Source organism: Carica papaya, chromosome 2, assembly GCF_054855325.1.
Source record: "Carica papaya isolate Zhongbai chromosome 2, ASM5485532v1, whole genome shotgun sequence".
Lineage (NCBI taxonomy): Eukaryota > Viridiplantae > Streptophyta > Magnoliopsida > Brassicales > Caricaceae > Carica > Carica papaya.
The window spans coordinates 30907018-30918021 of NC_142310.1; the positions used below are offsets into that span (position 1 = coordinate 30907018).

General features: G+C 30.4%; 2 protein-coding genes across 3 annotated transcripts; both read left to right on the forward strand.

Annotated features, from left to right (window-relative positions):
- Positions 1–3122: 3122 nt before the first annotated feature.
- On the forward strand, positions 3123–4409 carry LOC110823804 (uncharacterized). 2 transcript variants are annotated; one of them, XM_022054283.2, is made up of 3 exons: positions 3123–3535; positions 3859–4047; positions 4145–4409. In XM_022054283.2, the coding sequence occupies exons 1-2, from the start codon at positions 3200–3202 to the stop codon at positions 4045–4047; spliced, it is 525 nt and encodes a 174-aa protein (XP_021909975.2). In that variant the 5' UTR covers positions 3123–3199; the 3' UTR covers positions 4145–4409. The 2 variants fall into 2 exon arrangements, with proteins under 2 accessions (XP_021909975.2, XP_021909974.2); XM_022054282.2 differs by having other exon boundaries at positions 3125–3535; positions 4166–4409.
- A 2385-nt stretch (positions 4410–6794) lies between these two features.
- Positions 6795–10722, forward strand: FKF1 (flavin-binding, kelch repeat, f box 1). Its single transcript, XM_022055656.2, has 2 exons — positions 6795–7208; positions 8778–10722. The coding sequence occupies exons 1-2, from the start codon at positions 6913–6915 to the stop codon at positions 10381–10383; spliced, it is 1902 nt and encodes a 633-aa protein (XP_021911348.2). The 5' UTR covers positions 6795–6912; the 3' UTR covers positions 10384–10722.
- The last annotated feature ends 282 nt before the right edge of the window (positions 10723–11004 follow it).

The window sequence follows — 11004 nt, forward strand, 5'->3', positions numbered from 1 at the left end:
AAACAAATTGATATTATGTCATAAGTTCTTTTGATATCAAATAAAATGCTTAAACAACTTCCTTATAAATGAAAGGACAAGGCAACATGAGTTCACCCTTCTCAACCTCTTCTTATTTTTTTGAGACATTAATAACAATTAAAATCTTATGTATCAAATTTTACCTAAACTAATTATTGTAATCCCAATAACATTACAAAAGTATATTAAAGTGATTACATAAAGAGTCTGAATTATAAATAAATTTTTGAAGTATGTTTAGCAATCTAGAAAATTCTCTAAAAAATTTAAATCAACAACAAATTTTAGCAGTTTGTATTTTACTTCTTCAATATTTTTTTATTACTAATATTCACTTTATTGACTCTCTTTTTTCTTATTATTACTTATACTACCATATTCTATTCATGATCTTTTATCATCTAATTTTTTTAATTATTGTTATTTTTTTTATTTTGTCAGTTTTTTATTATTACTATTTCTTTCATTACATTATGAATTTCTTTTGTAGGTTTGTTTTTTTATTTATTTTGGTTTATTCAAGTTTTTTTTTTTATGAAATCTTTACTTTTTTAATATCAATTCGTTAATTTGTTTAAGTTTATACTTCAAGTTTGACTTATCTTAATATCTTTCTTCTTGTTTTATTGTTTTATGGTTGATGGTTGTTTTGTTACTATTTTCAATATATTTTTCTCATTATTTGGACTTATGTACTAAAAATATAAATAAATATTTGCATGAACCAAATCTTTTACGTTAAAAAGTCACAATAAAGGACATATTATCATTTTAATTCTCTAACTATTGTCCATCACATATTTTAATCGTAAAATTATTTTATATTTTGAATTATTCTTAAAATATTTATATAAGAATTTAGTTACTGAATTTTGGATTTGTTTTGAATGCACTAGAGAGAATCGCTTCTTATCCTATTATCGACATAATTAGAAGTAAAAACACATACCATTTTTATCCAAAATCCTACATATATTAGATTGTTTGCTTGTTGTAAATGTTGAAAATCAAATGAGAAATCTTCTTTCAACCTTTTGTATTTTTTATTTATTTTTTCTTTTTAAAAAATCTAATCACTACATTAGACTAATTTAGTCTTCTTCAAAAAATTCAAATCTCTAAAAATCATTAGAATAAATAAAATTTGGCATAGATTCGGGACTCGCAATAATTTTATTGGGTTAGGCTAAGATTTTATAATTCAAACATCAATTTAAATTTTCAATAAGCTTTATTAGAGACTAAAAAAATATTAAAGTAGGTAGTGTTCTTTCAATTTTGATCAAAATTCTTCAATCAATCAGATTTTTGACGTAATACCAGTATTAAAATTTAAATGTCATAATTTAAGTTTTTTAAAAGATTTCATCATGCAAAACAAATTGATATTATGTCATAAATTCTTTTAATATCAAATAAAATGCTTAAGCAACTCCCTTATAAATGAAAGGACAAGGCAACATGAGTTCACCCTTCTCAACCTCTTACTTCTTATTTTTTTGAGACATTAATAACTATTAAAATTTTATGTATCAAATTTTACCTAAACTAATTATTATAATCCCAATAACATTACAAAAGTATATTAAAGTGATTACATAAAGAGTCTGAATTATAAATAAATTTTTGAAGTATGTTTAGCAATCTAGAAAATTCTCTAAAAAATTTAAATCAACAACAAATTTTAGCAGTTTATATTTTACTTCTTCAATATTTTTTTATTACTAATATTCACTTTATTGATTCTCTTTTTTCTTATTGTTACTTATACTACTAGATTCTATTCATGATTTTTTATCATCTAATTCTTCTAATTATTATTATTTTGTTTATCTTGTCAGTTTTTTATTATTACTATTTCTTCCATTACATTACGAATTTCTTTTGTAGGTTTTTTTTTTTTTTTTTTGGTTTATTCAATTTTTTTTTGTGTGAAATCTTTACTTTTTTAATATCAATTCATTAATTTATTTAAGTTTATACTTCAAGTTTGACTTATCTTACCATCTTTCTTCTTGTTTTATTGTTTTTATGGTTGATGGTTGTTTTGTTACTACTTTTAATATATTTTTCTCATTATTTAGACTTACGTGCTGATAATACAAATAAATGTTTGCATGAACCAAATCTTTTACGTTAAAAAGTCACAATAAAGGATATATTATCATTTTAATTCTCTAACTATTGTCCATCATATATTTTAATTGTAAAATTATTTTATATTTTGAATTATTCTCAAAATATTTATATAAGAATTTAGCTAACAAATTTTGGATTTGTTTTGAATGCACTAAAGAGAATCGCTTCTTATCTTGTTATCGACATAATTAGAAGTAAAAACACATACCATTTTTATCCAAAATCCTACATATATCACTGTGTTATAGTCTTTAGATTTTTTGCTTGTTGTAAATGCTGAAAATTAAATGAGACATCTTCTTTCAACCTTTTGTATTTTTGTTTATTTTGTTCTTTTTAAAAAATCTAATCACTATGCTAATTTAGTGTTCTTAAAAAAAATTCAAATCTCTAAAAATCATTGGAATAAATAAAATTTGGCATAGATTTGGGACTTGCAATAATTTTATTGGGTCGGGCTAAGATTTTATAATTCCCACATATTGCCAACCCGGATTTAACAAATTGAAATATAAAATATAAATTATATTTTATGAAAAATAATCAAAGTATACTCTACATTTAATTTGTACAAAAAAAAAACTATTGTCTATAGTTTTATTCCTTTAATAAATTTTTTGTAGCGTGGTATACATGGTTTTATAATTTAAAAATTTAATTATATAATACATATTTTACAATTAAATTTTATTTATATTTTAAAAATTTAACTATTAATTAATTTTTTATTTAAATATTATATAGTACATAATCTATAATCGATTAAAAAATAAATTTTGTTTTTATATTTTAAAAATAAATAAATTATAATATCTAAAATTTTATCTTAATATATTCTTTATTTTTTTTAAGCAAATTGCCGTTTACCTTTTTGGATATTACTTTGATATACATAAATATATAAATTCTTTAAATTATTTATTTATTTGATTAAAAATTGAAAACAACCTTATCTTGAGAGAGAACAGGCGGCTTCTTCAAAATAAATATTTATTTATTTGGGCTGCATCCGTTGCTCTGTATTTTAATCTATTGCCTCATGTTGAACCAGTTAGGAGGGAAATGGGCTGCGCTATCCTCATCCGCCATCTTCCCTGTTTTCTCACGGCTGAACACCTCTCTTCGCCAGAGGATTGTACCTGACATCGCCGTTGTCTCCGCCGTGAAAGTTCTGAAGCTGAGCAAACAAGAGGCTTTTTCAAGCAGAAGCCGGTGCGATGCGAGGAGGAGAGTGAGGTACGAAGATGAATATGAAGAGGACGAGTATAATGAGGAGATCGCGATGCTGGAATTATATTCCCAGTCTGCTAGAGGAGAAGCGCTTATTGTTCATGCGCTTGTGGACGAGCAAGATGTAGAAGTGCTTATATTTAAGGTGAGTTCTTATTTCGAAAAAAACATTAAGCGTCTGTTTTCTGATAATTTAAGTCGTAATTTCTTTCAATTTATTCGATTGAACTGTAATTTTAAAAGAACCCTGGGCTATGTTCCGGATCAAATTATAGGAACTACTTATTGTGATCTTTCTTATCCAAAACTCTTGCTAATTGCATCTGGAAATTTGAATTTTCTTTTTAATCCAATAATTTTCACCAGTCAAAATCAATTGTAATTAGGTTTTGATTAGTTTATTTTCGTTATCAGTGATTAATTTTTCAAAAAATAATTATTTACATAATTTTTTAATATACAATTTAGGGTTTTTCTTCATGTTTGAGCTACGGAACATCACCGGACCTATCAACAAGTGTAATTCCAGCTGGGGCATTGATAAGGTCTGTAGACAGAATTAAAGGACCCTTCGATCCTTCAAATATTGAGTATCTTGAAAAAGGCCTGACATGGGCCGACTTTAAACGTCGTCTACTTCTTCCTAACCAACCGTAGGTAATGAAATCCTTCAATTGCTCAAGTTTAATCATTTGGATACATATAATGTTATGTTTATTGTTTATTATTGACACAAAAATCTATAACCTTGAAGATTTATTCTGTTCATAAGCAGATGGAAGCTTTCGAATCAGATTCATGATCCAATTCTTTTGAGGTAAGGCTGGAAGAAAAATTTTCTTGTGAATCATTTACTTCCAGTGTGAATGGTCTAAAAATATATTTTAGTGCACTAAAATTGGCCTGTAATAGAGGTGGCAAAGTGGCGGATTTAAATTTTTTTTTTCCCCCCCTTAATTTGAACTGTGTTGAATTTGTTTTGTTATATTATTATAAATTTATATTTAAAAAATTAAAAATATATTTATTAGTATATATAATAATAAATGTTAATTATATTTGTCAATATAAATATAAATAAATCTATAAAAAATAAAATAAAATATACATATAGATTTCGAAAGATTTAACCTCAAGAAGCCTTAATCTCTCTCTTTTTTCCTACAACTTGACCTTACCTGAATCCAACTCATATTTTAATGTAAAAGACGTTATATCAAATCAGATTTGAGTAAATTAAATTAAGCGAAAGCAAATTACTATCCTTATTGCTAAGGTAATTTAGAGAGAGATATATATATATATATCCACCTTAAATTTAGGCATATATAAATGAAAATAATGGTACTGAGGTACAAGTAATCGAAGCTATCTCCCTAAAAATTTACTATCAGATTTTTACTAGTGGATCAAATTATCTAAAGTAGTTAAATTCGACTTTTTAATAATGATTTAAATAATAAAATTGACACTTGATGTAAAATATTAACTAATCAAAATTCTTTTGTTTCCTAAATCAAAAATATGATTTTTTTTAAAAAAAGTTATATCAAAATTTTAAATTAATTTAGTTGTTGTAGTGTCATTAATATATTAATAATTTAATTTTTAATATCATTAAATTAAGTATTATACATTGATTATTTTTAGTTTATAATAAATACGCTTATAAAATGATGAGTTCTACATACTTATTAAACCTATTAAAAAATCTATTAGGTTGTATACCAATCTAATAATTATAATATCCTACATATGGAGAAAAAGAAAAAAAAAATATTAATGGTCATCAAAGTAGGCTCAATTACGCCTATTCATAATCTTAAATAGAATGTAATAACATAAGTATCCACATGTAAACATAATATTTATTTACGTACGTTTAAATGACAATTTTTCATAATCAGAATATATATAATCTTATTTTGGTCATGTCTGATATAGAATAAATTTATAATTATAAAATCGACCCGATCATCGTATTATCGATCATATGTTCATAACTTTAGCCCATTCTCATTTTGAGCAGAATTTATCTACTAATTCTTTAATTCTAGTTAGTGCCAGTAAAAGAGATCTTGAACTAAAAAATAGATTTTAAAAGTTAAGTAAAAATTAAAAAAATGGTATCATGAGCAATCAAAGTACGCTCACAATGATTTAATCCAATTTTATCGTCACAATTTTATTAATATATTAGTGATTAATCATACTAAATTAAATATTATAAATTGATTACTATTAATCAATAATGCATCTATAAAGTAACGAGTTTTATATATTCACTCAAATTCTTAAAAATTCTATTTCTTTGAATACAAATTTAATAATTATATTTTCTTAGATATTGGCAAAAAGACAAAAAAAAAAAAAGGAAACGTTTATTTGTGAATTTTGACAAAAAAATATATGAATGCACATGCAATTGTTTATTTGCACTCGAACATTTTGGGAGTTAAAACACCGGAGAACCAACTTTCACTATCAATAGTGTCAATCACTACAAGAATTAATATCTCCAAATTAATACGCATGGTTTGGTTAAAGTTGATAAATAAATTCATTATTAAGATATTGTTTGGTCCGTATCATCAACCAATAATTTATTTATTTTTTCATTTTTTAACCCAAAAAAAAAAATAAACAGACACACTTTTAATTTAAAATTTTGGCTGTAAATAATAATTAAATGATAAAATTTTAAATATATTACATTATTATAATTTAAAAAAATGCCCTAATAATTATTTGGGACGATTTAATTAATAGCAAGAAATTTGGCTTGAAAACTTAAAAGAAAGATTAGTCTAGTTGATAAATAATTTTAAATATATTACATTCTTGTACGTAAGTAACAATTTGAAGATAAATATGAAAACATTTTTGCTGTAAGCAATAAAAAAATTCTAAAAATTCTGAAGTATATTGTAAAGAGATGTCAACATATATATATATATATATTGATTGGTTAATTTTTGTTTCCAATAATGGCAATAAAAATTATGGAATTGTAATTGAGAAATTCATTATTGAAGAAATTATGGAGTTTAAAAGTAAAAGAAAAGAAAAAAGAATGGAGCTCCGGGGGGGTGGGTGGACCCAAAGTCCCGGCCTAATCACGCCAATGACTGGTTAGGTCGAGATATTTTCTCATGTCAACATCCGTAATTTGCCCACCAATCCTACGTGGACTCCTCCTTTTCTTTTTTTTCCCCTTAAATATATTTTATATTTTAGATTTTTTTTTTTTACCAATTATTTTCTTTTAAATTAGTATATATTTTTAAATAAATAAAAATTATTATTATTTAAATATTTTAAATTGAATGGTAATTTGGTAATTTAATTGAAAAAGGGGAGCATTTTTGGATGGCATTTGATGAGTGATAAATATCTTCAGAGACGACAATTAACAAATATCATACCAGAAGCTCACAGTACAAACAACAAAAAACCACACTCCTCGATTTTGCAGAGAGACAGAGAAATACCGGCGTTGGAAAGCTAATCCACCTTCGACAGATGGCAACTGGAGGAGGAGGACAGATCCATGATGGAACGGGAAATAAAAGACAGAAATGCTCCAGAGACGACTATGACGAGGACGAGGAGGAGGAGGAAGAGGAAGAAGAAGAAGAAGAGGGAGAAGAAGCAGAGAGCGGGCTTCCGTTGAAGCCAGGGCTATTCTATTATCCGACCACGCCTACTTCTTTTGTTGTATCTGATGCTTTGGAGCATGATTTCCCGATCATTTACGTCAATACCGTCTTCGAGATCTTCACCGGTTACCGCGCTGACGAGGTCCTTGGTCGGAACTGGTAAGGAAACTCCGATTTCTTTTCTTCTGCTTTCTTTTCGCTGTTCGTTCGTTTTTTTATTGTTTTTTTCAAGTTCTCTTTGGTATAATGCTGTTGCTTATTTTTCTGTCTGGTCGCTGAGAAAATTTGAGCTGAAAAGAAAGCGGTGAAAGCAGGGTGGCTTATCAGTGTGCTTTTTGAATTCGGATTTTATTTTTTTCGGGCGTTTCGATTGTTTTGATTCTCTGGTGAGGGAACTGATTTTACCTCTGGTGAAAACGGTTGCCAGAGGAGTAATTTTTTCCTTCAAACGAGTTCTTTATTTGCTATTTTGATCGAGGAAAGTTACTTCTGCGTGCTTAAAACTCATGATGGGGACATGTAACGGTTGGATGAATATAATTAGCTGAAATAGGTCTGAACTTTCAGCTTGGCTTCAAAGATATTCTAATTCTACTGTGTTGAAGCAATTTTTTTTCTCAAATCTAGTCTTTAAAAAATCTCACTGTACGAAAATTCTTCACGCTAACGAATTCATCTTCGAAACTGACTCAAGATCCCATTAGAGGTTATTTTGGTCACCAACATGAAACAATTTTCACGAGTTGTATTTAGGCATGTTTGTTGCTGTCATGAATTTTTAATCGAGTATTTAATCTTCGAGTTGCAGTAACCAAACTCAATTTTGTTTTTAACCCAAAAAGTGATGTGAAACTTGTCAACAAATGCCGAGGTTGACGAGAAACTTCATATGGTGATAAAAGTATTGAATCATGAGTAATTTAATTTTTTCACTCATATTGAAGACAAATTTACATTTTAAGACAATTCTGTGGTATCGCGTACCTATTGCTGTAATATTGCTGGTTTACATTTGTGCATGTGGATGTTGAGTTTTGAAAACTATAAATTGAAAAGGATGGTTGGACATGCTAACTGCAAAGCAGGTTCATTGATTGAATTGACATGAAGACTGGAACATCATTCCCGATGTTTGGTATGATAGCGGCTTGTTGACTGTTTATGTGTTGCCTTTATGAAAAGAAGCTGAAGAAGATGCAATCTTAATAATTTTATTTCCCTTTGGAATGGAGTTTTTCTAGTCATGCCTTACTGCTTCTCTGCTGCTTTTCACATTCTTTTAACTTCTTAAGTTGACTTGTTTATTTAAGGGTATGCAGTTGTGTTCTCCGAGGAACATGTTCTTGTGTTCACATTTACTACGCAAAAGTGTGCCATCTGTGTTTTCTTTTTTTTTTTTTTTTTTTTGACCATTTCTGAAGTAGTTTTATTGTTAAAATAACTTTCTTAACTACTACTGTATTTATCTGCATAATGAACATAGTTATGACATTAAACGGGCATCTTTTTTTATTTGTATAATGAATATACACATATTTTTACTATCTTGATGGCACTGATTTAAAGTATAGTTCCAAAGAACTGTTAACAATCATATACCGCTAAGAAATTAATACATAACCAGGCATGTGTGTACATGTTTTTATGTTTCTGCTTTATGTTTCTATGATTATTTGATAGCTTGATGTGATAATTGTCGTACTTTTAACAAAAACTTTTTTCTTCCAGTCGGTTCTTACAGTACCGAGATCCTCGTGCTCAAAGACGGCATCCTTTAGTGGACCCAGTTGTTGTTTCGGAGATGAGAAGATGTCTTGAAGAAGGTATTGAATTCCAAGGTGAGCTTCTGAATTTCAGGAAGGATGGGACTCCCTTGGTGAACAGGCTTCGACTTGCGCCTATATATGATGATGATGGGACTGTTACCCACGTAATAGGTATTCAAGTGTTTTCAGAAGCAAAAGTAGATTTAAACCAGGTTTCTTATCCTGTTTTCAAAGAGACTTGCAGTCAGCAATATGATCACTCGTCCAAATATCCTTCTCTGAGTGGACAGTCACCATTTAATGAGTATCAAGAGACTTGTAGTATACTTCAACTTTCTGATGAAGTCTTGGCTCACAACATATTGTCGCGCTTGACTCCAAGGGATGTTGCATCCATTGGATCTGTCTGCAGAAGGATCCGTCAATTGACAAAGAATGAGCATGTCCGGAAGATGGTCTGCCAAAATGCATGGGGAAGAGAAGTCACTGGAACACTGGAAATAATGACGAAAAAATTAGGATGGGGGCGTCTTGCGAGGGAGCTGACCACTCTTGAAGCAGTTTGTTGGAGAAAACTCACTGTTGGAGGAGCAGTTGAGCCTTCACGCTGCAATTTCAGTGCATGCGCTGCAGGGAACCGCCTTGTGTTGTTTGGTGGGGAAGGAGTTAACATGCAGCCAATGGATGACACATTTGTTCTGAATCTGGATGCAGCAAACCCAGAGTGGCAGAGAGTGAGTGTGAAATCATCCCCACCAGGACGCTGGGGTCACACTCTGTCATGTCTGAATGGTTCATGGTTGGTGGTATTTGGAGGATGCGGAAGGCAAGGGTTGCTCAATGACGTTTTTGTCCTAGACTTGGATGCCAAGCAGCCAACATGGAAAGAAGTGTCTGGGGGAACTCCTCCTCTCCCTAGATCCTGGCATAGCTCATGCACCATAGAAGGCTCAAAGCTGGTTGTCTCAGGTGGATGCACAGATGCTGGGGTACTCCTCAGTGATACATATTTGTTGGATCTCACCACGGACAAGCCAACATGGAGAGAAATTCCAACTTCATGGGCACCTCCTTCTAGATTGGGGCATTCACTTTCAGTTTATGGCCGAACAAAAATTCTTATGTTTGGTGGGCTTGCCAAGAGTGGGCACTTGCGGTTGCGATCTGGTGAGGCATATACGATTGATTTGGAGGATGAGAAACCACAATGGAGGGAGCTGGAATGTAGTTCATTCACTGGCATAGGGAGCCAAAGTGCAGTGGTCCCTCCTCCTAGACTTGATCATGTTGCTGTCAGCATGCCTTGTGGGAGGATAATTGTTTTTGGTGGTTCTATTGCTGGGCTTCACTCCCCTTCTCAGCTCTTCCTTTTAGACCCGGCAGAGGAGAAACCATCATGGAGGATTCTTAACGTTCCTGGCCAGCCACCTAAGTTCGCTTGGGGGCATAGCACATGCGCGGTTGGTGGCACAAGGGTCCTGGTTTTGGGTGGACACACTGGGGAGGAGTGGATACTCAATGAACTGCATGAGTTGTGCCTAGCGAGCCGCCAAGACTCAGACTCATGATACAAGTTTGGTGCACACCAGAAGTAACTAATGTTTCGCTGACCGCTCTGGGAGGAAATTTTGCTAGATCTGCGCCCATAGAGGTTTTTCTTTCTGCTTTGTTTGTACATTACAGATTTCATGTATTTTCCTGATGCATTATTTTTTATGTTCTTTTTTTTTTTTTTTTTCAAGTTGGGGGTTATACTGTACAAAGGCTTGTCGTCTTTGTCTTTTTGACGCTCATCTTCTTTGTCCTTTTGACCGTGTATTTAATTATATACCTGGAATATGAATGTCTATATGCTGTTTGTTGACATTTTAAAAATAAAGGAAAAAAAGTACATGTCTGAGGCATAATGTTTTGTACGGTCTGAGATATTTTGTAGACAACATTTTGCTACAGGCAGGTATAGCAGAATTGCCATTCATCCATTTGAAGTCCGCAGAAACGGATGAATCGATTATAGATGTTATGAACTACCCATTTCATTATGATTTTGCAAACCTGCCTAATCTTCATTTCTGAGGTAAAGACCTGCCCGTGGGTCGAAATCTCAAAACTCAAAAAGAGTGTGAACTTTGCATGATATGAAGAAATGTGTATGTATGTGCTAATACAATATAATACGTGTATGTATT